The sequence below is a fragment of the Lepidochelys kempii genome, chromosome 1, assembly GCF_965140265.1.
Source record: "Lepidochelys kempii isolate rLepKem1 chromosome 1, rLepKem1.hap2, whole genome shotgun sequence".
Classification (NCBI taxonomy): Eukaryota; Metazoa; Chordata; order Testudines; family Cheloniidae; genus Lepidochelys; species Lepidochelys kempii.
Genome location: NC_133256.1, coordinates 206,195,663 through 206,220,079, shown reverse-complemented (window position 1 = coordinate 206,220,079; position 24,417 = coordinate 206,195,663). Strand labels below are relative to the sequence as shown.

The following is a 24,417-nucleotide window of genomic DNA, read 5'->3' as shown; positions in this document are numbered from 1 at the left end:
AATGACAGGTGGCCAATGCGGAGGCAGGCGATTGGCCTTCCAGGGCCACGTGACAGGACAAGGCCCTTCCCGCGAAGTGGCCACGGGAGAGGTCACGTGGGTGGCGCCGCCGCATAGCGCCGGCCCAGTCACGCCGCAGCGAGGTGAGGGGTCACGTCGGCGGGGTGGGGCGGAGCGCAGCGGACGGGCGGCCCGAGGCCCATGTGGAGGGGGAGCTGCAGGGCGAACCGCCAGCGCCGAGGAGGAGGAGGAGGAGGAGGAGGCCGGAGCCGCATCGTCGGGCCCCGCACGCACTGAGCGCGGATCCCGGCCCCGCCAGGCCGCACCATGAAGGGGTGAGTGCGGCCCCGAGCTCCAGCCCGGCCCTGAGCCTGGGGGGGGCCTGGCGCGGCCCGGCCTCGCTGTGACCGGGGCCTCCCCGTGCCCGGCTCCGTGCCGCTGCCGAGCTCCCGCCCGGCATCCCCGGCTGGCGGCGGCTGGCCCTGCCTCGGCCCTGGCCAGCGGGGGAGCCCCAGGCGCCGCGGGATCAGTGGGGGAAGCCGCCTGGTCCTACCCGGCCCCGGAGTCTGCGCGGGCTGCCGGGACTGGTGGCGTGATCCTCCCGGGGCGGGGGCCAGCGCTACTCCTGGGCCGCCTCCGCCGCTCCCCAGCGAAGCTGCGCGAACACCGAGACGTTAACCGCTCTCCAGCCGCCCCACGCGCCTTGTCCGCCCCTCGCCGTGCCCCGCCGCTTCCCGGCCAAGTCCCGCCTGGGGCCCTCCATTCAGCCGGGCAGCCCCCGGCTGTCTGTGCCCGGCCCCTGGGGCGTGCTGCTGGGCCGGGCTCTTGGATTGTTGGTTGTCGTGTGGCTACCTTGTGTGTGGAACGGGCTAGAGAAAACTCAGCTATTGAGTTGCAGTCGGTGCTTAGTGTTAAAGTAAAACCCATTAAGGGTCTGTCTGGTAAACACTGATGTTTATCTACAAGAAGCTCACAGCACGTTGCCCTTCGAAAGTACCCCACCTGCACGACAAAAGCGGCTCTCCTAGTCCTTGTCTCACCTTATCTGCTGTACTACAGAAATACTGGGTGGAAAAGCTGGTGCGTTCCATTCCGCTGTTGGGAAATGCAGATTATCATTTTGTGCAGAGGTCTTTCCTGTGAAGTTATCTTGCCAAATTGATATAAAAACAAATTGGTTTTCGCGTACAATCTCCTTAGCCTCCCTTCACGATAATAATAAAGAAGATAATAAAGAAGATATAACTAGTGTCATCAAATTGGTAGCTGGAAGTCACTCAGCAAAGTTCTGGATTGAACAGCATTGGAAATAATGTTTTATCTTAAAATGTTGCCTCCCCAGGCCAGGTAGAATTTTGTGTGACTGCTTTATAGGGAGGTTTGAAAGGATGGTGTAATTTCCATGAGTATTTGCTTTGATGTAGCCTTTAAATTCTATTGACATCTCTTTGAGGTTGCAGGACATGGATGGATGAGAAAGAGCTATGTTTTGTAGCTAACAATGATTTCTGCAGTGTAATCTGTTTGGGGTCTCCCTCCCTTTCTGGTTGTCTTGTGAAAATGTAGGATAGGGATTTCAAATGTGGTAAATGACACACTGATTCCACTGCTAAACAGAGGTAACATGGTCTAGTGCTTTGAACACAGGACTGGAAGTCATGAGACCAAGGTTCTGTTCCCAGATTTGATGACCTGTTTATGTCTAGTGTCTCAATTTCTCTTTCTATAAAATAAGGGTGTTCCTAAGCTGTCTTCCAGAGGTGGTGTTGGAAATAATTACTGTTTGGAAAGTGTTTTATAAGTGTCCGATATTACTATTCCAGTTTGGCAGCTTAAGGCAGGGTGAATGATAGCTGAAGTTCTTAGGTTTTTAAACCACTTTCTATTTGTTATTAACTTGTTAGCAGTTGGGATGAGGTCACAAACCAAGGCTGCTTGATGATAAAAACTTGGTTATCTCTCATTTTCATGACTAGTTTCAAACACCTTAAATGGTTTTCGGGGACTGAGTCAGTGAAGCTGAGAGATAAAAAACAGGCTCCAAAACTTAGACATCAGGTAACAATGTGGAATGGTTCCATAGAATTGCATACGAATAAAAGATTGCCCAACAGGAGTGATGGATTCCTTTCTCTTTTCCCACTCCCTTGGAGCTAGTCAGAGTTACCTTATTTGGTGTAGGGAAGGGCAATAGAATTGATCAGCAAAGGTGAGCCAGCAGTTGGCATAGTTATTAAGTTAGGTCCGCTCCTTTGTTGCTGGAGCTAGAATTTTGTCTTTTTCTTCTCTTTGTAACCCATCTTGCAGATTTCTACAGCTTGGCTCTCCTCTGACTCCATGTTGATTGTGAATCAGACAGAGGAGCTATTTGGGCCTGGATATGATACTTGTATGTCTATGCATGTCAGGGCAGACCAGACTGGGGTCTCTTGGCAGGATATAGTTATATATCCCTCTAGTGCAGCTCTGTCGTGTTCTGTGTACTCTTGGCTTTCAGTGGCTTCTGAGTTTGGGGCTCCCATACAAGTACAACACCCCACTACCACCCCCTCATAACAATTTAATACTCAATTTTATGTCCCCAATCCTGCTCCATTCAGGTCAGTTCTGGAAGAAGCCATTCATAGTCCTCTAATGTTCTGTGACCCTTCAAATCTAAGGAGGCAGTGGCACAGTGTATGTGGTTTATGGCTCTTCTCTCCAATCTCTCTGAATTTAGAAGAACATGCAGCAGTGAAGCTGCGTGTGCAGTTGCTTCACGTTCTATGTTGAATCTACCATATCATTTAGTGTGGCCATAGAATCTGCATAGGCCCAGAACCCCCTCTGCTGAGAGCAAGGAGAAATCAATGAGAAGTTAAGGGACCTCTGCTGGCAGCTGCTGTGGCTCCTTGGATTCCAGCAAGTGAGCCGAACTGTAAGCTTCTGAACAAGTCCTCCACTGCTGGTGCTCGCAGAAGTTCCCATCATTCTCTTCTAAGGAGACCTATGCTACTGGAGGGAGCCTCTTCCCATTTTTAAAACTCCTGTCCGTTGGACTTTCTAATGCTGGAAGTTCTAGCAGAAAGATCCCTGTTACTGACAGATATTGCATAAGATGGAGAAGAGCTGTGGTTTCTTTCAAGGAGGATGTGAAATCATCTAGCTGTGAAAAACAGTTTTCTCTGATTTGTTCTGTTTTACGAGAGGTTAAACATTAGACTTTCGGAAGGGTAATTATCAGGATCTCATTTGTTTTTCTGAAGATCATGATCACATTTGCTTTTCTCTCATCTTCTACACCTTCCCCGTTTTTTCATGACTTAAGCCATGTCTACACTACAAAATTACATCAACCTAACTTAACATCAACATACAGCTATTGCAGTTATTAAATCGCTTGTGTGTGTGCACACTTGACTCCTTGTGTCAGCGGTGCACATTCTCTCCATTAGTGCTTGAATCGATTGTACTGTCATGGTGGGGTGGCTCGTGAAAGCCAATAACAGTCGATGTAAGCAATGAATCTCTGCACTAACACTGCGTCAACCTAATTACGTTGACCGTGACTCTATGCTGCTTTGGAAGGCGGTGTTACAAAAGCAGCGTAGAGAGGCACTTATGTCAGCTGGAGCCAAATTTAAGTGAAGACACTTCCACAGCTAGGTCAAGGCAAGGCAGCTTATGTCGAATTAATCCTGTAGTGTAGACCAGGCCTTACTCACTAAGTTTATCCAATGTAAAGGTTATCTGCAAAACTTTTTCATGTTTGTTCACTTTGCAGCTTGTGAAATTGATGGTCCATGGAGATCCACTTTTGCTTCTCTTATTTTTGCCATAAATCCAGTTTTCATATTTTTTTTAATTAAAAATATTGGCTCTGATTAGTTGTGGGGGGGACTTTAGTGAGAGGAACTTGAACTCCGCCCCCTGTTGACCTCACTGTTTGCATGCAAAGCAGTTGCGAATAGCATCCCTGTCTCTATATCACATTCTGTTACACTGTTTTGTTAAAGTTTTTACATTGCTGCCTCCAAGCAAGGACTGTACAAAGGGAGGTTCTCACTGACTTGCAAGAGCTCAAGTTACAACTTGCTGATTAACATTTCTGTGGGATTTGTAATGTGTCAGAAAATAAAGTTATACCACCTGCTGAGGCAGGAGGGGTCTAGCCAAAAGGCAGACTTCAAAGAGGAATGAAAAACAGAAAAGCAGTTTCTCAGAAGCTCTATCTGTGGCCTTAAGGACTCTACAGGTTGATTCAGATGTCATGGTATTATCCAGGGCGGTGTTTCTCAATAACCGGTTCATGGACCAACGCCGGTCCCTAAAATCTCCTTGACACAGTTCAGGAAGGCAGAAAACTAGTCCCTGGAATCAAAAAGGTTGAGAAACACTGGTCCAGGGGACCCAACTGAAATCGGGACCCTACTATGCTAGATACTACACATATGCATAGTAATCAACGGTCTTTTCCACCCCCTATTCCCCCAAAAAGCTTTGAAACTTGGAAGCCTTGCAGATGAGCTCTTCCAGAGGCAGCTGGCTCTCTGTGGACTTATAGAGGTGAGACTACAGTTGGGAACATTGAATATAGGCCAGAGAAGTGGTGGTAATATGCATGAAACCCCTGAAGAGCACATGATGAATAGCTATGGCTAGGCTTAGACCTCAGATGAGTAGGTATTGAGGAAACATGTAAAGCCCTAATGCCTGAGGATATCAAACTGTAGATCAAGTTTGTGAAGCCTTGTGCTCACGTTGGACTCTTCGCTGTGCCTGGACAGGTAGACTGCCACAATAATACAGGAATGTCCTTGTTCTTCAGTTGGCTAGGAAAGTGAGTCCTGAACTGAGGACCTAGATCTGGTAATCCTACGCTTTCATGTACCGTGGGTAGAATGTGACCATCACACAACAGCTACATTTGATACAGCACACTACAGGCTGCATCAGAAGCAACATGAGAAACACACATTTACTTAGCCCTGGCAAGCCAGGGGACAAATTTAAGCCAAATATGGGGAGGTGGGTAGGGAGGCAGCAGGGGCAATGGGATGGATGGGCGGCTGGGGCTGGCACCTGCTGCCAAGCAGCCAGGGCCCCACAGTTGGAGGCAGCATGTCCAGAGCCCGAACCCCCACCATCCCCGGAAAGGTGGGGAAACTCACGCTAGCTGCCTGCTCCAGCATTTTTGGCTCCAGAGGAGGGCACGGCCCAACTCCTGTTGGCAGCCCTGCGGGAGGGGCTGCTGCTTTGCACCCCCCAATTCCCCCACAGTTGGCTGCATTTGAAAAATGCTGCAGGGAAGCAGAGTAGGTGTGCAACCCACAGGTCTTTAAGGGATAGTTGAAAACAAACTGACATGCCCCTGAACCCTGAGTAACCTGTGTGCCTAGCAAGAAAGCCAATCTGTTTAAGAAAACTAGAGGCTCTTCTGGCTTTGGAGGAGATTCTAAGCAAAGCTATGCTTTGCAGATCATTCATAGCTCTGTTTCAGTTTTAATTTATGGGAGTGCATTATCCTGTCTTGACTTCTGTTTTAACTTGCAAGCCAAAACAGAAGCAATAAAGTTAGCTTGCTGTATACTGGGCAGCAAACCCTCTCCTGAGTCCTCAATTTGTTGTGTTAAATTTTTTTCTCCCCCAGCTTACTTTGACTGTTCCTTGATACCTCCAGTAAAATTTGTGAGTTGGAGATTCTGTTCTGCTAAATTTAGAACACCAGCTGCTTTAGATAAATCTGAGCTCTGCTATCAGTTACACAGAGATCTGTTTCAGTCAGGTACATCCCTTTAGAAAGGGACTTGCATTACTTAGGCTATGTCTATACTACGGTGGTAAGTTGAACTAGGCTACACAACTCCAGCTACATAAATAACATAGCTGAAGTCCACGTTCTTTAGGTCGAGTTACCACGGGGTCTGCACTGCGGGGGGTCGACGGGAGACACTCTCCTGCCGACTTACCTTACTCTTCTCGTTGGGGGTAGAGTACAGGGGTTGACTGGGGAGCAATCTGCTGTCGATTTGGTGGGTCTTCACTAGACCCGCTAAATTGACCGCCAGTGGATCGATCTCAGAGCATCGATCCTAGCTGTCGTTCTCAGAGCATCGATCCTAGCTTTATGGTTGAATGGGGCTGAGATTCTTGTAACATTTTAAAAAAAAAACTTGAAATTTCCCTTTCTCCTCTTTATAGTGGGTTCTAACTGGTTTTGAAAGCTCTGAATATTGATTGTCACTGAAGCTTCTCATCATGATCAATGTTTCTGGGAAATAATTTGAATTCCTTTTGAACTGTAAACTGGTACAGCGTTCAGAGTAACAGCCGTGTTAGTCTGTATTCGCAAAAAGAAAAGGAGTACTTGTGGCACCTTAGAGACTAACCAATTTATTGGAGCATAAGCTTTCGTGAGCTACAGCATGCATCTGATGCATCTGATGAAGTGAGCTGTAGCTCACGAAAGCTTATGCTCTAATAAATTGGTTAGTCTCTAAGGTGCCACAAGTACTCCTTTTCTTTTTATTATATACACAGAGACCATAAAACAATACCTCCTCCCACCCCACTCTCCTGCTGGTAATAGCTTATCTAAAGTGATCACTCTCCTTACAATGTGTATGAAAATCAAGGTGGGCCATTTCCAGCACAAATCCCGGTTTTCTCACCCCCCACCCCCATACACACACAAACTCACTCTCCTGCTGGTAATAGTTCATCCAAAGTGACCACTCTCCCTACAATGTGCATGATAATCAAGTTGGGCCATTTCCAATCATACACATTGTAAGGAGAGTGATCACTTTAGATAAGGATACCAGCAGGAGAGTGGGGTGGGAGGAGGTATTGTTTCATGGTCTCTATGTATATAATGTCTTCTGCAGTTTCCATAGTATGCATCCGATGAAGTGAGCTGTAGCTCACGAAAGCTTATGCTCAAATAAATTGGTTAGTCTCTAAGGTGCCACAAGTACTCCTTTTCTTTTTGGTACAGCATTGCTTCCTTTGAGTACACCATCAAGGGGACACATTCTGCCCTGGTGTAAGCAGATGCTGCTGCCAGTGAAGTGAGTGGGACTTGTCAGTTCCACCAGGGCCAAATAGGTTATTTACCTACCAACTTCAAATCTACAGTTTGCACAGTAACACCAACTCTGCGCTCCCCTATGTATGGTTTTCAACCCATACCACAATGAGTTGTAATTAGATCTCGGGGGAAGCAGGCTTGTGTTTGGCAAGCACTGGAAAGATTGTAGAGCAGTGACAGTGGACGTGTTAATGCCAGTGTTCTGGGCAGGCTTCCAGTTTCAGTAGCAATAAGCACCTCACTAAATTCCTACTTCCATTTCAATTTGATGTAGAATCGTTCTTTGTTTCCTTTCTTAAATTTGTGTAGTGTTTCTGTGCATTGTCAGCAGCTGCATTATACCCCAGAAGTCATGGGTGCCCTTCAGTAGTTAAGTGATTCCTTTACATAATGTTTGTGGGATGAAAAGTGCCATATAGTATGGAAAGACCAAAGTTTCTCTGGAGTTCCACTTGCTACTAGACTTCTAATCGTAAGACAAGGTTCCTCAGACATCCTTGTAACTTAACTCTGGACATTGAGCTTGACTTTTTGAAAACATGAAGTAGACTTTTTTGGACATTAAAGTAAATTAAACACTTTTGCAGTTTGAGATTTTTTTTTTAAAAATCACTTAGTGAAGTGTTGAAGAAGAAGAATGGTGTAGTATTTTTGTCCAATGGACTCAAATTCCACCAGACTTGAAGTTGCATGTATGTTGACACACTTGCCCTAAACTCTGTAGTGAGGCCCATTGAATTTCATCACATTGTACACACACACACATACTACACACTGGAAATTCTTTGTCAGCGTCATTTAAATGGTCAGTGGAGATTGTATTATCTAACTTAGTAAAAAACAGTACAATCCTGACCCTTTGCTTTAATTTGGTATTAAATTCTATTTTATGTTGACAAGTTTAACGGGCTGCAGAATTTTGTATTAAAAACACAACTTTTGGGAGTTGTGGTAGAAATTTGGGAGTGGGGTGTCAGAGCAAGAAATTTTGGCATCCGGGTGAGGGACAAATGGGACTCCTCTGTCACCTATACAGTTGTCAGTAGTTTGAGATTATGGGATGAGGACATTAGGTGGATGTTTCTGCTAAAATTAGTGAAATAATGTTGTCGGTTTCAGTGTTAATGCTCCATTAAGATAGGGACATTTCATATAGTTGATTGTTTCAGGCTGTCTGAAGACTCGAGTATCTATGACTGCATCTGTTACACTAACAGTGGTCTCCAACCTTTTTACGCACAAGATGACTTTTTGAATTTAAGTGCAAACCAGGATCGGCCCCGTCCACTCCACCCCCCAACCCCCCATCGCTCACTCTCCCCCACCCTCACTCACTTTCATAGGGCAGGGGGTTGGGTTTCGGGAAGGGGTGCGGGCTGTGGGCTGGGGCAGAGGGGTTCGGAGTGTGGGAGCGGGCTCCGGGCTGAGCCTGGTGAAGGAGGGGGTGAGGGGTGCAAGCTCTGGGAGGGAGTTTGAGTGCAGGAGTGGGCTCCGGGGTGGGACAGAGTATTGGGTGTAGAAGGGAGTGCAGGTTGCTGGCTCTGGGAGGGGGCTTGGGATGTGGGCTCCTACTGGGTGGCACTTACGTTGGGCGGCTCCTGGTTGGTGGCACAGCAGGGCTAAGGCAAGCGGCCAGCATGCTCCTGTGGCCGCGGGGGGGGGAGGGCGGCTTGTGACTCCACACACTGCTCATGCCTGCAAGCACCGCCCCTGCAGCTCCCATTGGCCACACTTTCCTGTTCCTGGCCAATGGGAGCTGCAGGGGCAGTGCTTGTAGGAGGAGCAGCGTGCGGAGACACCTGCCCCACCCTGCCAGGGGCTGCAGGGGGGTGCTGGCCGCTTCTGGGAGCGGCATAGGGCAGGCAGGGAGCCTTTTAGGGGCTGGAGATCACAATTGATTGTTAGAGGCTCCAGGATTGACCAGTCAATCGTGATCTAGAGATCTGCACTAGAGTCTGGTCTACACCTAAAACTTAGGTCAACCTAGCTATATTGTTCAGGGCTGTGAAAAATTTCTTGCCTTGTGCTATGTAGTTAGGTTGTCCTAACCCCCACTGTAGACATAATTAGGTTGACAGAAGAATTAGTCTGTTGACCTATTTACTGCCTCTCAAAGGGGTGGATTTACTACAGCCATGGAAAAATCCCTTCCATTGCAGTAGTATGTGTCTATGCTAGAGTGGCTTAGCTACAGTGCTACAGCTGTACCACTGTAGCACTTGTAATGCGGGAGTACCCTGAAGTTGTCTTTAAAGTTTTCTTCACCACCATAAGGGATAGAAATTCTGCAACAAATTACATACAGAGTGGAATGCACAGAGATGGCCTCCTCAGGATATACTAAATAGAAAAAGTAAACAGTTTTCATTAATACCTTGGGCATAGAATAGTTTTTAGCAAATAACAAAAGAATACACGTTCATTACTAACATTTTTTTTCAAACGCTATACTTGTGTTGTCACTGATGCAAATGAAGAGAAAAGCATGGCCAAATATATATGCTGTGTCCGAGATATGTTTGGTCTAGGGCAACTTTACAAGTCCTTAGATTTGAAGACGGAAAACTGTCTGTCTGTACAGAGTGACTCTTGCAGATAGTGAGCTTCAGCATGTATGCGCTGAATGGTCCCTGTTTTCCATGTACTTATGCTGTCCCATCTCTCCCTAGACAAAATGAATCTATTTTTCTTTGTCCACAGTTCTTCAGAGCTAATGCAGTTCATGTGATTCTCAGATCTTTAAGGCCTGTTGTGGACATTAGATATTGTCCACGCAGGTGCTCCGAAGAGCAGATTTGGGCCAGGTTGAGCTTTGAAGTCCTGTGCAAACTGGAGGAGCATTTGGAGAGGGAGGCCTGTGTGGTGAGGAATGGAGGGCCAAGCTCTCCTTCAGCTCATGAAGATTTTTGGGGTCTAATTTATATGATGACAATCATGTAGTGGTATATACTGAAAATATGCTTTCAACAAAAGATTCCTCTGTGGCATTGTATCTGGTCCTCTCTCTTCTCGTTGGCACTGACTTTTCGAGATGAAATCCAGTTACACCTGCTATCAAGAACTGGGTTTGATGCATTTTAAAGGACCATTTGCAAGCGTGTGGATTTTAGAAGAACCATGTAGACAGGGTCTAGAGCGCTGAGTGAATGTTTAGATGAGACCCTATACCAATGGCATGTTAGATATTTTTTGCAGCAGTGAAAAGAGGGGCTTGCAACATCACTGCTTGCCCCAGGGTAAGTCATGTTGGTTCAAGCCTTGCTTTACATTGGTGCAATTACGCTGAGGAAAAGGAGAGAGGTTGCACTGATGCAGTAGTGCCAAAATCCTTAATGTAGACATGCTCAGAGTAGCCTAAGGCAAAAGAGATAGCGGTGACACAGAGGGAATGGCAAAAACTGTGAGGGTGACAAGAAAAATGGGTACTTTGTGGAATAGCTCAACAGGGCCACTTGGTTCCCAGCCATTTCTGCTTTTAATACACTCAGATGTATTAAAATAAACTATAAAATAGAAGTAGGGTGATATTAGCTGTGTACATGGCATTGGTGAGGTCATTACTGGAATATTGCATGCAGTGCCGGTGTCATACTCTAAAAGGGAAATAGAAAAACTGGAGAGGGTTCAGCAACAAGCTACAAGAATGATTAATGGTCTGGAAAACACACCTTACAATGAGACTAACCAAGGTTAACTTATTTAGTTTACCAAAGGAAAGGTTAAGAGGGGGCTGGATCTGTCTATAATTATCTACAGAAGGAGAAGATACCTCCCGTATCTTCTATCTGATACAGGGGGAGGGATAGCTCAGTGGTTTGAGCATCAGCCTGCTAAACCCAGGGTTGTGAGTTCAATCGTTGAGGGGGCCATTTAGGGATCTGGGCAAAAATTGGGGATTGGTCTTGCTTTAAGCAGGGGGTTGGACTAGATGACCTCCTGAGGTCCCTTCCAACCCTGATATTCTGTGATTCTATACCTGAAAGCTCTTTAATCTAGCAGGCAAAGATATGATAAGATCTAGTGGCTGAAAGTTGAAGTCAGCAAAGTTCAAATTGGAAATAAGATGCAATATTTTTTAACAGTGAGAGTAATTAACCATTGGAACATATTGCCAAGGGATGCAGTAAATTCTCTATCCCTTGAGTCTTTAAATCAAGACTGTATGGCTTTTTAAAAGGTAAGATATGCTCTAGTAGCTTAGCCACAAGTTTTTGGGCTCAATGCAGGAATCACTAGGAGAAAACTATGGCTTTTGTTATGCAGGAGATCAAACTCGGAAGGATCATTATCGTCATCTAAGCCTTAGAATCTATGAATGAAATAGCCTTGCAGACCTTGTGAATGCTTCAGTAGCTGTACAGAAATAATGCACACTTTATAAAGTGTGTGTTTGGGCTGTGTACACTTCTTAAAGTACATACTGGGGGTTCTATACTGTGGCCCTAAGATCTGTAGTAGCTCTCTCAGGCTATAACACTATGTTTAGAAAACAAAAACCTAACTTCCTTCATTGCTGGTGGTAGTTGACTTGATAGTTAATTAAGATGTATATTGTACCTAAAGTGATTAAATACAGTTGAACTTGTCAGTAGTTAATCAAGAGACTAAAAAATTGTTTGCTTAAAGAAGTTGATCTCTTAATAAAACAGAGCTAAACTGTATCCCGCATGTTTGGGGCAGTACTTGAAGACAGCAGGGTGCCTAGTTCAGCAGAGGTCATACTTGTTTTACAGTGTTCTGCATATGTCATCTATACTTTTTTTTTTTTTTCTTCTAAAGACACTAACCCGTGTGAACAGCTCTTGCTGTTAGGAAAAAAAGTGCAGGAAATCAAAATAATTCTAGAGAAGTGTACTTACCTCAAACCTTGCCAGCCTGCATATGTCTTTGTAAAATGGTCTTCCTGAAAACAGAATTGTTATAGAGTGTAAAACAAAACAAAACGCTAATGGTGTCTCTTGAGCAGAAGAAAATTCTAGTTGTCTATACGTTAGTCAATAAAATTGAGGCCGTAGACTAATCTGGAATCATCCATGCTTGCTCCTCAGTCATAACACACAATGAGCTGGCAGCTGCCTGTGTATATAGAGCTGTCCACTTGGAACAAGGTTGTTTTTTTTTTTTTCATTATGCAAGTCCTTGCTAAAGCTGTTAGAGCATTCTTTTAAGTCCCCCTCCATAGCTTGGAGAGAAATTGGCAGGGATGGTGTATACAGTTGATATCCCCACACATTGCTGTCCTGGATGCATCATGTTCCTACCAGGAGTCTGTATTCTGGATTTATGAAAGGGCATGTTATTTTTCCTCAGTATTGTTCATCATAATGGTATTTCAAAAGTTGTAGATTACAGTCCCAGTTCTGCTCCTGTCATATTTAACAGGAACAGTGACTTTGATGACTGTAATCTGTGACCTTTTCCCCCCAAGCAGTAGTTCACCAGCATATTAAAACAGATCTAGCTCAAGTGCTCGTGGCAATATTTTGTGCAGCCTCCAGGACTCTCTGGGAAGGAAGTTTAGGGAGGACCTGCCTTTCTTAGGTAATTTGACTTCTCTTAGGTTCATCCCCTGATTTTGTTGAAAATCAGCACAAATTCAGGACTGTCTTGTTAGTAGTTGGACTTGGCTAAGGAGCTTATTCTGTACATTGAACAGATGGAGAGAGGCACGCATGAGGCTGGCACAGAGGCAATCTTAGTGAATCTGTGGTAAAAATTTAAGGGGAAGGTTTGGAAACTAGTGCCACTTGGCTCACAGGGTGATTCTGACATTTTCTTGTCATGTTCTCTTTTTGCTTTCTTTCTCCAATGCTGGCACAACCACACACACACACAGACACAGTATTTTGTGGAGAGCCAGCCTTGTGTAACCATTTCAAGACCTTTAGCATCTTCTGAATTTATGGTACTGATTGGGACTTTTTCTTGGTATTAAAGCAGCTGCCCGCAAAAGAGGGAGTAGGAGCTGTGTGTGCGTGTTGACCCCACACCAATGATTCAGGTAGCTATTCAATTGGTTGTTCAGCTAACTAGCCCTCTAGGTATAAATAAAATACCTGGTTTTAAATATTTGATATACTTATAAATTGTGGGTTTGTAGACGTGTTAAGCATGTTTTGATTTGTTCCAGTAGCCGGATCGAGCTGGGAGATGTGACGCCACACAACATTAAGCAGCTGAAGAGGTTAAATCAGGTCATTTTTCCTGTCAGCTACAATGACAAGTTCTACAAGGATGTGCTGGAGGTTGGCGAGCTAGCTAAATTAGGTACAGTTTTTGTCCGTAGTTTGGGGGTGGGTGGAAGTATTACTCTCTTCTGTTCTTGGTATTTGTGACACTAGCTCCTCCTGTTCTGTTAAGCAGTGAAAATATGCTTAGCTCTGTATGAGGCATAGTCCTTACCCTAAAGAACTTGCAGTCTAAATAGGGTCTGTCTTTATTGGGAGTAGATGTTCTGTTCATTACCAGGGGAAGCACAGGAAGATGTATGTGGAATCTTACCCCTTTTTCCCACGTGGTTCATTGGCTGGACTTCTGATTAATCAAATCCTTTGACATGAGCACCACAGGGCAAACATCACCCAGAAAATGTCAGCCAAGATTTAACATTTACCTGAATGTTTCTTGGAGCAGTGTGGAAGAAGTTAATTGGATATATCTCCATATGACTTATTTGACTAAAAGTTTTATTGTATTTTCGGGAAGAATATAATTATCCATGTTCCCCAGAAAAAGGGAAAAAGTGGTTATGGGGAAAAAGAAGAGAAGTGAAGGAAGACAAATGAAGGATAGGATATTTATAAGACTTGAGATTTCTAAATGACCAAAACTTGACTGTTTCCCTCCCTGGCAGCATATTTCAATGATATTGCAGTGGGTGCAGTGTGCTGCAGAGTGGATCACTCTCAGAACCAGAAGAGACTTTACATCATGACACTTGGATGCCTGGCACCCTACCGAAGGCTAGGAATAGGTAAGGCTACCTGCATTTTGATCTGCATCTTCCCCAAAAAAAAAAAAAAAAAAAGTGCTGGGCAGCCTTCTGAATGCTTTTCTAAAGCTTTCAGTTCCTTTGATACAGCAGAACTTAATGCTTTATTAGAAGATGATTCCTGTCTTAGGAAGGGAGCTGTGGGAAAGAAGAACTTGTTTTATAGTGAACTCTGCTTTCCCTGTCCTGTGGAAGTGAGTCTGCTTTCTAACTCAAGATTTCAAAGGGCTCTTTGTATATCAAGCCTAAGACCCTCCCTGTGATGTAGGTATTCTATTTTACAGATAAAAAATACCGAAGCAAAGAGAGGGGAAATGATATGCCTTAGGGTCTCACAGCCAGTCAGTGGCACACGTAGAAATATAACCCACTGGACAATGTTCCATCCAGTCACCATGTATCTTAGTTTTCCATCACAATAAGTTAACTCTCCTTGTTTGAGGAGAGCTGCTATTTTCTATCTACATCATAGCATATAGTTTCGGGGGGGGGTTCAGCTTTTTCTCCCAGATCTATGGGCTTCTCACATTAATACAGGCCTTTTATTTCCATTAAAATCTTTCACTGGGACAAAAAGCCAAAAACGGAGCTTTATTCATTTAAATTATTTGTTACCTGCTTGTCAGGTAATGTTGTTAATACTGTCAGTGCTATTACTTAAATTTAATCGCATTCTTTGCTCACTTTGAGGCCCTGGAAGTTTTCTTTTGAAGAAGGTTCTCTAATCAAATCATTGGTACCACGTAGAGTTGCTTATTAGCATTGCTAGGCTGTAAGCTTTTTCTGTTAACTTTAAAAGCATTAAGGCATTTTCTTAAAAGAAATTATAAAGAATTAGACTTTGTGAACAGTCAAAGGAGGGAAGATAGGCCTATTAACCTTAAATTTAATTTGCTTAAACTCTCTGCATCTGTTCACCTATGGGGAAAATATATAACAAGGTGTTGGGAGGCTTAATTCATAAATATGTAAGATGATTTGAAATCTTTCATGAAAGGTGTTACAGAAGAGCAAACTATTATGTTCAATAATCTTTTCTGTTCTAAATATGTTTCCTGGTCTTCTGACATGAGGTTTCTCCTATTTTTAATATCTTCTTTTGCAGGGAGTCCTCCTTGTGATTGATATTTTTAAGCCTCCCTGAGGCCTTTGAATTTAGGCAACTTAATTTTAAGTTACTGTTTAAAATATCCAGTGTGTAGATTTTAATGTTCATAGCAGCCTCAAATAACACTTAAAACATGAAGTGCAGTATAGTATGCTAATTTCAGAGTACAATAGCAATGCTCTCAGCACTTGCTCTATGAATATGTCATATGAACTCACTAAGAGCAGTATATCCCTGCTTAGGGAATTAAGCAGTTACAGAGCTGACTGCAAACTTTAAACTGATTTGGTTGCACATTTGTGGGGTGATTAAGTCTCTCTCTATTCCTTGGCAGGAACTAAAATGTTGAATCACGTCTTAAACATCTGTGAGAAAGATGGCACTTTTGACAACATCTATTTGTAAGTAAATGACATTCTTGCTCTCCTGGGCTTGGGAGAGGCTCCATAGGGGAGTGAGGAGGGTACAATATTTCAGTTTCAATTGCTGTGGGATGATGGATCAAAACTGGTCCCATCTTATAAATACTGCCCAGCCATTCAGCACTCAAATTCTAGATTTGTTCCAGGCACTGCCCAGTAGCAGACGCTTCCCTAGTTTTGAAAGGTTTCCTTCAAAAGTAGTGCTGAATTTTAAAGTAGGGATGTCGACTAATCACAGTTAACTCATGCAATTAACTCAAAAAAATTAATCGCAGTTAAAAGAATTAGTCACTATTAATTGCAGTGTTAAACAATAGAATACCAATTTAAATGTATTGAACGTTTTTGGATGTTTTTCTATATTTTCAAATATATCGATTTCAATTACAACACAGAATACAAAGTGTACACTGCTCACTTTATATTATTTTTGACTACAGATATTTTCACTGCATGAAAAATGATAAAAGAAACAGTATTTTTCAATTCACTGCATACAAGTACTGTAGTACAATCTCTTTATCATGAAAGTGCAACTTACAAATGTAGTTTTTTTGTTTATATAACTGCACTCAAAAACAAAACAATTTAAAACTTTAGAGCCTACAAGTCCACTCAGTCCTACTTCTTGTTCAGCCAATTGTTCAGACAAACAAGTTTGTTTACAGTTACGGGAGACAATGCTGCCCACTTCTTAATGACAGTGTCGCCTGAAAATGAGAACAGGCATTTGCATGGCACTGTTGTATCTGGCATCACAAGATATTTATGTTTATTTGTGCTAAAGATTCATATATCCCTTGATACTTCAACCGCCATTCGAGAGGACATGCTTCCATGCTAATGATGCTTGTTTAAAAAAAAAAAAGCGTTAATTAAATTTGTGACTGAACTCCTGGGAGGAGAATTGTATGTCTCCTGTTTTACCTGCATTCTGCCTTATATTTCATGTTCTAGCAGTCTCGGATGATGACCCAGTACATGTTGTTCATTTTAAGAACACTTTCACTGCAAATCTGACAAAATGCAAAGAAGATACTAATGTGAAATTTCCAAAGATAGCTACAACACTTGACCCAAGATTTAAGAATCTGAAGTGCTTTCCAAAATCTGAGAGGGACGAGGTGTGGAGCATGCTTTCAGAAGTCTTAAAAGAGCAACACTCTGATGTGGAAATTATAGAACCCAAACCACCAAAAAAGAAAATAACCTTCTGCTGGTGGCCTCTGACTCAGATGATGAAAATGAACACGGGTTGGTCTGCACTGCTTTGGATCGTTACTGAGCAGAACCCATCATCAGCATGGACACACATCCTCTGGAATGGTGGTTGAAGTATCAAGGGACATAATAATAATTTTTGAATGTGGGTTTTTTTGTACATAATTCTACATTTGTGAGTTCAACTTTCATGATAAAGAGATTGCACTACAGTACTTGTATTAGGTGAATAGAAAAATACTATTTGTTTTTTACAATGCAAATATATGTAATCAAAATAAATATAAAGTGAGCACTGTACACTTTGTATTCGAAATGTAGAAAATATCCAAAAATATTTAAATAAATGATATTCTGTCATTGTTTAACAGTGCGATTAATCATGCAATTAATTGCGATTAATTTTTTTAATCGCTTGACAGCCCTATTTTAAAGCACTGTAACTACATGCTAATGGCCAAACAGCAAGATCAATTAAACAATGGGCAGCATTTAAAAATAAACAAACATTTACCACACTGATATCTCCTCTCCTTAGAGTAGGTAATACTATAAATCCTATATTAAACTAAAATGTCATAGGTGGTAAGTGTCTATAATGATACCCAGTCCACACATGTACATTAAAACGCCAGATCACTAGAAAATGTGGTTTTGATCCTACTTCAGAGCAGTTGACTGAATCTTGAGCCTCCACCAGGATTGCTGAGGACCCTAGTATGTGGAATGTTTAACAAGCTAATATCTCCTGATGGATTGGTCAGTCCCCACACCCAGCACTGCATTAGCAGGAAGCTGAAGCAAAGACCCTAATGGGAGAATTCTCAAAAGTTTACTGTGCTGACTCTGGCTAGTAGTGACTGATAGGAAAAGCCTTGCAGTGGAGCTTGTTTGCAAACTAACTAAAATGCTTCCTGCTCTCTCCCCTCAGAGGTAGTGGCCTATCAGGCCCATCGTTAAACATTTGTTAATGAATACTAGTTTTCCTTCTGTCTCCAAGTTAAGAAGCTACAGTAATGTGCACGTTGGAAGACTAATCTGAAATATCTGCTGCTGTTGCCAAAAAAAAGGGGGAGTGGCGCGCCCTACATAATCTGTCTCTCCACCTACCAAAGTACTGTTCTAGGATGGGAGATGAATAGCTGGCAAAGATGGGCACACCAAATACCTGTTACGAGTGGCCATATTCTTGGTTTTGCTGACACTTGGGCCAGCATCTTCAAATTTAGGCCCCTAACTTTAGGCAACTAATGTTCAAAAACATGGCCTTATGTCGTAAGTGTGAAATGCCCTCTTAGATGTTGACCATTGCCGGTGATGAGACTGGACTCTGTTTTTGTTCCATTGGTTCCACATCATGTCATTTAGGACCTTGATATGTGAAAGCAGTGATTCCCAAACTTTTTACTAAGGCAACCCACCAAATGCATTTTGTCTGTCTTTGCGAACCACTATTACACAGATGCACCCTTCACCCTGACACAGCAACCCTAATCCCAGCCCAGTTGCAGAAGGGACGCCCTGGGGTGAGGGCGGGAAAGTGCTGGAGAACAAACTCACTCCAGTTTGGTGCTCCTGTCCCACTGAGCTTTGCTCCAGGCATTGTGACCTGATGCATGGGTTCACAGATCCTGGAGCTGGGAGTTGGTCTAGCCCCTCAGGATTGGAGCCACTGCTGCGAGGTGAGTTCAGGTCTGGCTCACTGTCCAAACCTCCAGACCTCCCCTCTTCCCCAGGATGAGAGAAGTGTGTGTTTGCATAGGCCAGGGCCCTGTGATGGGTTAATCTCGTCCTGAATGTGGCAATGCATCTGGAACCTTGCTACCATCCCATTAGTGGGTCTAGGACCCACCATTTGGGAAATGCTGTACTAAAGCATCTAGATCACAAGCATCTGGAGTGTCTGTTCAACTCTGAAAATATTTATTTAACAGATACTATTGAGCCAGCGGGAGTCGAAACACAAATCTTTTTTTATAAGACCCATGACAGAAATTTAAGTCCTCTAGCAGTTTAGAATAGAAAATTAAAGGCTGTTTAGGGGGATTATCCGCCACCTCCCCAAGAGTTTCTGTTCTCCCAAGCTTTGTAAAACTCTAAAGAAGAGGGAGAAATGTTTCCCAAACCCCACAGAATCTGTCTATGCTACAAAAACTGTTGTATAGGAGGGAAGGTGCTGTAATACAAAGCCCCAACCACATCTAAACAGTCTGGTCTTGCCTGTGTGGGTTGGGTCAGGGCATGTGTTAATACCATCAGAGCACTCTTTTGTTGTGGTAGAATTCATGACATGATTGTCATTGATAAGCCTGATTTTACTGTAGTGTTTAGAGTGTGTTACTGAAAGAACTTACAGAATCAAACTGCAGTAGTGTCTCCAGTGAAACTAGGTTGTATTGTTATATTTCACAAAATATCTGCCAAGGTGGAAACTACTGAGCTGATAATGTTAATACTTAACACTTCATATAATCAAAGCACTTCATATGCTAGCTAGTTGATCCCCACAACAGCTCTCTCGAGAGGGGTTAGGTTTATTTTACGGATGGGGAAATAGAGGCAGAGAGGTGAGGTGGTTAGCTAAAAGTCACAAAGGAAATCTGTGTTAGCACGGGATTAGATGTCAGAAGTTCCTAATTCTCAATTCTGTGCTCTATTAGACCACGGCATCTAACTCTAGCGCATTACCCCCCCTCACCTCCATCGTAGGGCTAGTCTACACTGGCAATGCTAAAGCGCTGCGGCAGCGCTTTAACGTGCCTGTGTGGTCGCGACACAGAGCTGGGAGAGAGCTCTCCCAGCGCTCTAAGAAAACCACCTCCATGAGGGGCGCGGCTACCAGCGCTGGGGCACTGTCTACACTGGTGCTTTACAGCGCTGAAACTTGCTGTGCTCGGGGGGGGGTTCACACCCCTGAGCGAGAAAGTTGCAGTGCTGTAAATTGCCAGTGTAGACAAGCCCTTACTCTCTATTCCTGGGTATACAATTCCTGGGTATGTAGGCTACATTTTATACTACAGAAAATGCTGATGTCTTTTTCTCTATCCTCCTGTGTGCCCTAGGCATGTCCAGATCAGCAACGAGTCAGCTATCGACTTCTACAGAAAGTTTGGCTTTGAGATCATTGAGACGAAGAAAAACTATTACAAGAGGATAGAGCCAGCAGATGCTCATGTCCTCCAGAAAAACCTCAAAACCCCTTGTCTTGGCCAGAATGCAGATGTGCAAAAGACCGACAACTGAACAAAACCCCAATGAACACTTTCTTGCACTTGCTTGTCGCCAAATAAGGAAAGAGAGGCCTGTTGATTTTTTTTTCTCCCCCCTTCCCTTCATCTTTTTTTTTTTTCTTCTTGCCCTCTCTCCAACAAAATGTAATGCTTTTCCCAAGGATTGTTCAATCATGTTTGGGGTTTTTTAGCTCTTTCTGTTCAACAGGATAGGAAGAGGTGTACAGATCTCCCTAGTTTGAGGTGTGGAGGGCTTGGGTAGGCTTTCCTGAAGTCAGTCTCCTTCAGAGAGTGATTTTATCTCTTGCTTTCACACCGAAAGGTAGGGCCTAAAAAAGTCTGTGTTGAAAGAAAAAGCATTATCTTGTCCTTTTTGAGTTCTATAATACCAGTTTGTTTTTTACAGCCCCTGAAATATGCGTGAACTTTGTTTTAGCAATTCTCTTTTCCCTCTTCTTCCCCAGGCCCCCCAAAATGTTTAATCTTTCCAAATATTTTTGTTTGACTTTTTCTCCATCTCTTGCTGAGAAGAGCAGGCTGGTTTACCAGCACATTTATTGTGCCTGTGCTGAAAGTTATCACCCCAGCTGGTGCTACATTCCTTGATTGACCCAAAAAAGGATTCAGAGTGAGTTTTAGTTTCTTCCTTTTCAGCTACCATCACCATTCATCCTACCCAATTCCGACCAGACTCTTGCCAGGGTAAGAGCTAAATCTGATGTCAGCAAGAAGAGCCTTGCAAAAACATGTATCCTGAGGTGAGGTGCTTGTTTTAAGAGCAAGTGAAATTCTCCAGGTCTCAGCTGTCCATAAGGGGCAGTTCATTTTATCCAGACTACTGGAATGGGAGAAGGGACTGTAATCATCATGTCCAGTTCAATTCTAAGGCAAGTGCCTGTGTCCAAGTGTTAGTTTGGTGCTAGGACTGTCAAACCTGCGGTAACAAAGAAACCTGGGATTGGAGCAAAGGTGGAGGAACCAGGCAGTGAGACTGAGAAGGGAAACCAGAGTCCTGACCCTAATCAAATAGCTTTGCAGGGGATCTCTGAAATGGCCTGGGCTCTGCTTGGCTTGCTGAGTTTATATGATCTGTGGGTATGAAGGGATTAAGAACTGCTCTTTGAACTCCTCTGAAGACTTTTCTCCCACCTGCCAGTGTTGCAGTTCTCCTCTTGTGAAAGGGTGTTTCATGGAGCATCAGAGAAAACAGCTCAGACTGGAACATCTTTTGGGATTTGGAAAATAGGCTGGTTGACTGGCTTCTTCCTAGTACTGTAACATAAAAACTACAGTAAACTTTTTACTGAGCTCTGCTTTGCATCCTTTCATGCTTCATTTGCATGAATTTCAGTGCTACCTTGTACACACTGTTGTCAGCAGTTACATACCAACTTGACCTAAGAGGAGACTCCAAGCATCTGGGAAATGCACTGAATTGAAACTGACCCTCCTGCCCCATCACCTAGATTGAGATTAAACTGCATTCCTTTGCCATAAGTGTTTTTAAAAATGCAGCTGCCTGTTGAGCCCATCTGCTTCAAAAGCCTCCAACCCATGGTGCACATAACAGTATACATCTCGTGAGCAGGTGCTGTTGCTCTGAGGCTGACTTGGGAACCAAGGATTTTGACATTGGGGGTGTGAGACTAAGGCAGGAAAAAATGTCTCTCACCTCATATTATGCAATCTAGATCCCTGGTATCAAAAACAGGCAACCCCAAAACTATCACTATTCACCATGAGAGCTTTTTGAATACATTGATGAGCCTGAACTGAGTAGCTGCTCATTGACTTCAGTTTCTGGATTTATGCTAATTGAGTCTTGGTGGTAGAACTCCCCGTTGGCTTTGTAAAAGCCTTGCTAGAGTGGCCAGGGGAACTGTGTTCATATCACCCTGTGGTGGACTCTAGCTAGAAAAGTGCTGACAGTGTTTCCTTGGCCACAGATTACCTAGTTTTGTAAAAGTTTTATAGCATAGTTAGACCCTGCCTACACTGATTATGGAGGCAGTTTCAGCACCTTTCTAGCAAGATTAGTGTTGAAGCACAATTAGTTCCTCAGATGCCAACATAGTTTTCTTGAACAGTTGTAGACAGGACTAAAAGGTGTTAATGGGGGGAGAGAATATGCATTGGAGGATGTTCATGCAGCACAGCTATAGTTCAGACCATAGCTGTTTTTTGTGCCAAGCCAAGTGCTCTTGATTCTTCTAGAATTAAGTGGTAAGTGTTTGGGTTGGGGAGGTAAGTATAGGGGTGAGCTTTTTAGGATTTGCTGTTGTAGGCTTCCATAAATCAGTGGTTTGTAGGCAGTTTTCCTGCAGGTTTCAAAAGCATAAACGAGTCTGGTGTCTGGACTTGCTTGGTTGTCTCTGTCTTTTTGCTTTGGGCTGCCATCATTCTATGAATGTATCCCTCAAAAAAATTCTTAGAACTCCCATTCCACAGCAAACCGGTCTCACTAACTTCTAACTAAATATTTTATAGGAAGTGGAAGGGAGAGAAACTAGAAATCAAGGCTCCTTTTCTCAGACTATTAGTCTTGGAAAATGGTTTTTTTGTACTCTTAAGCACACACATCAAAAGGTTTCATCTAAAACCTCTTCAAAAGCTGCACCCCATACATGGGAAGAAGGGCAATAGTTCTGGCTACCAAACGGTTGTGTTAATATTAGTGTACCCAGACTGTTGGGTGTGGGAGGAGAACTTACCTCAGTGCTGTCAGTAGGAGACACTGGAATAGTGTTGAGTATTAGTTTGTCTGCAGTAAATTTCTATTACTCCAAATGTTACTGCAGCAGGACCTCCCATTAGCTTGAAAATAACAGCATATGCACAACGATTTAAAAAGTTAGGAGTGTCTATGAAATAATCACCAGCACTTCTGCTCTGGATGAAGAGCTTGCAGGCAACATTTAGGCTGTGTACATGCAAGTTGCTTTTAAACCTCTCTACAATAGGTTATGTCATACGTTAGTTGAACCATGAAGATACTGTCCTCCACAAAGAGACATTCGCTACCAGAAACCATAATATAGGGGCCTGGGAAAAGAAGCACCCAGAATGATGTCCCTCGTCTGGGGGGATGGAATATTTTTTTTGTATACACAAATGGGCTGAGTTTACATGGTGCAGTTAATAGTTAAACCTGCCAATGCTGTTACAGCTAAAACAAATAAGTGATATTGTGTTAATTCTTGATGGTGCCCTGTGATGTCTAGTAAATTTGAACCAAAAACCCCCACTGTTACATTCTCCTCCCCTGTGCTGTGATCCAGGTTCAGCAGCTATGCACAGAGTCGGTTTTGTAATGTTTGTGCTGACTTGGATGTTTTTTCGGAATCTGCAACTGCCTCGTACTGAATATGGCTAAGATTGCCCCTGTCTCTTGATTAGGACTTTGTCTGAATGGGCCGGTGCACTGTGCGGCTTACAGATGCATCCTCAATGTTATGACTTTTAAATTACTGGGGTAATCAAATTCTTTACAAATAAGATGGTCCATTTTTAATCTAGATCATTGCCCTTGTACATCAGGAGCATGTTTTGTTTTTCTCAAACTCTTGAAAGTAAAACTTTTAAAAATACTGTTCAGAATAAACGTGCACTATTGGAGTTGTCATCCATGATTTGTCTTGTGCATTTCTTGCAACTTAGCCTTGTTTCCATCAATCCTTGGTCTGTCTGAAATCAGGTGTGGGGTTTTACTCAGGTTTTTCACAGACCATGCAGCTTTCCTCTCCTGATGATCTTCAGTAAGTTGAGCAGCATGAACTGTGGTATGGATCTGGCAGTGTGGTGATTGCTGTGTGTAAGTGACTATCAGGGAAGTGACTTTTCCAAAATCAAGGGCCACTCACTGAAATCCCCTGCCTTATGTGGGACCAGAGCAATTGTGGACACTTTAGCTGATGTACTTCTGTGGTATTGCACAAGGAGAGGGGCATCAACACAAAACACGTTAGGCTTTGTAGGTTAAAAACCACTAAACTGTCTCTGGAAAATAATTGCCAGCCATTGCAGATCCTGAAGAACAAACAGCGTGCTTCCTGTGAGAAATGCTATAAAAGCAGGCAGCTGTAGTGTGTATCTGTAGAAGTAAGTGGTCTTAAGGTGCAGAGAGCACTGTGAATCTGTTTTGGATCAAAGAAAAGGTCACTTTTCATCCTGTTCCCACTGCTGCCCAGCCCCATCTTGTTCATAGCGTCATTTGCTAGAAAGCTGGTCAGGAATGTTTTGACAAAACACTTTTTGCTGAAAAATGCCAATTCAATGCAACTAAAACTGTTAGCACAAAACTAATTTCCAAACTTCAAAACCTTTTTTCAACATTTTTCATATCAAAAGATCTTGTTTCAACATTTTCTAAATGAAAA

At 43.3% G+C, this 24,417-nt stretch overlaps 1 protein-coding gene across 2 annotated transcripts; it reads left to right on the top strand.

Moving 5' to 3' along the window:
- The first annotated feature begins 79 nt into the window (after positions 1-79).
- Positions 80-23,663, top strand: NAA50 (N-alpha-acetyltransferase 50, NatE catalytic subunit). Of its 2 annotated transcripts, none has more exons than XM_073310220.1 (5): positions 80-335; positions 13,203-13,336; positions 13,923-14,042; positions 15,503-15,569; positions 19,874-23,663. In XM_073310220.1, the coding sequence occupies exons 1-5, from the start codon at positions 328-330 to the stop codon at positions 20,052-20,054; spliced, it is 510 nt and encodes a 169-aa protein (XP_073166321.1). In that variant the 5' UTR covers positions 80-327; the 3' UTR covers positions 20,055-23,663. The 2 variants fall into 2 exon arrangements, with proteins under 2 accessions (XP_073166321.1, XP_073166315.1); XM_073310214.1 differs by having other exon boundaries at positions 82-335; positions 13,200-13,336.
- Positions 23,664-24,417: the final 754 nt, after the last annotated feature.

Bases quoted from the DNA above. Each gene is read 5' to 3' on its own strand.
- NAA50 (XM_073310214.1), top strand. The intron at 14,043-15,502 runs GTAAGGCTACCT...ATTCCTTGGCAG, and splicing joins CTACCGAAGGCTAGGAATAG to GAACTAAAATGTTGAATCAC. The intron at 15,570-19,873 runs GTAAGTAAATGA...TGTGTGCCCTAG, and splicing joins ACTTTTGACAACATCTATTT to GCATGTCCAGATCAGCAACG.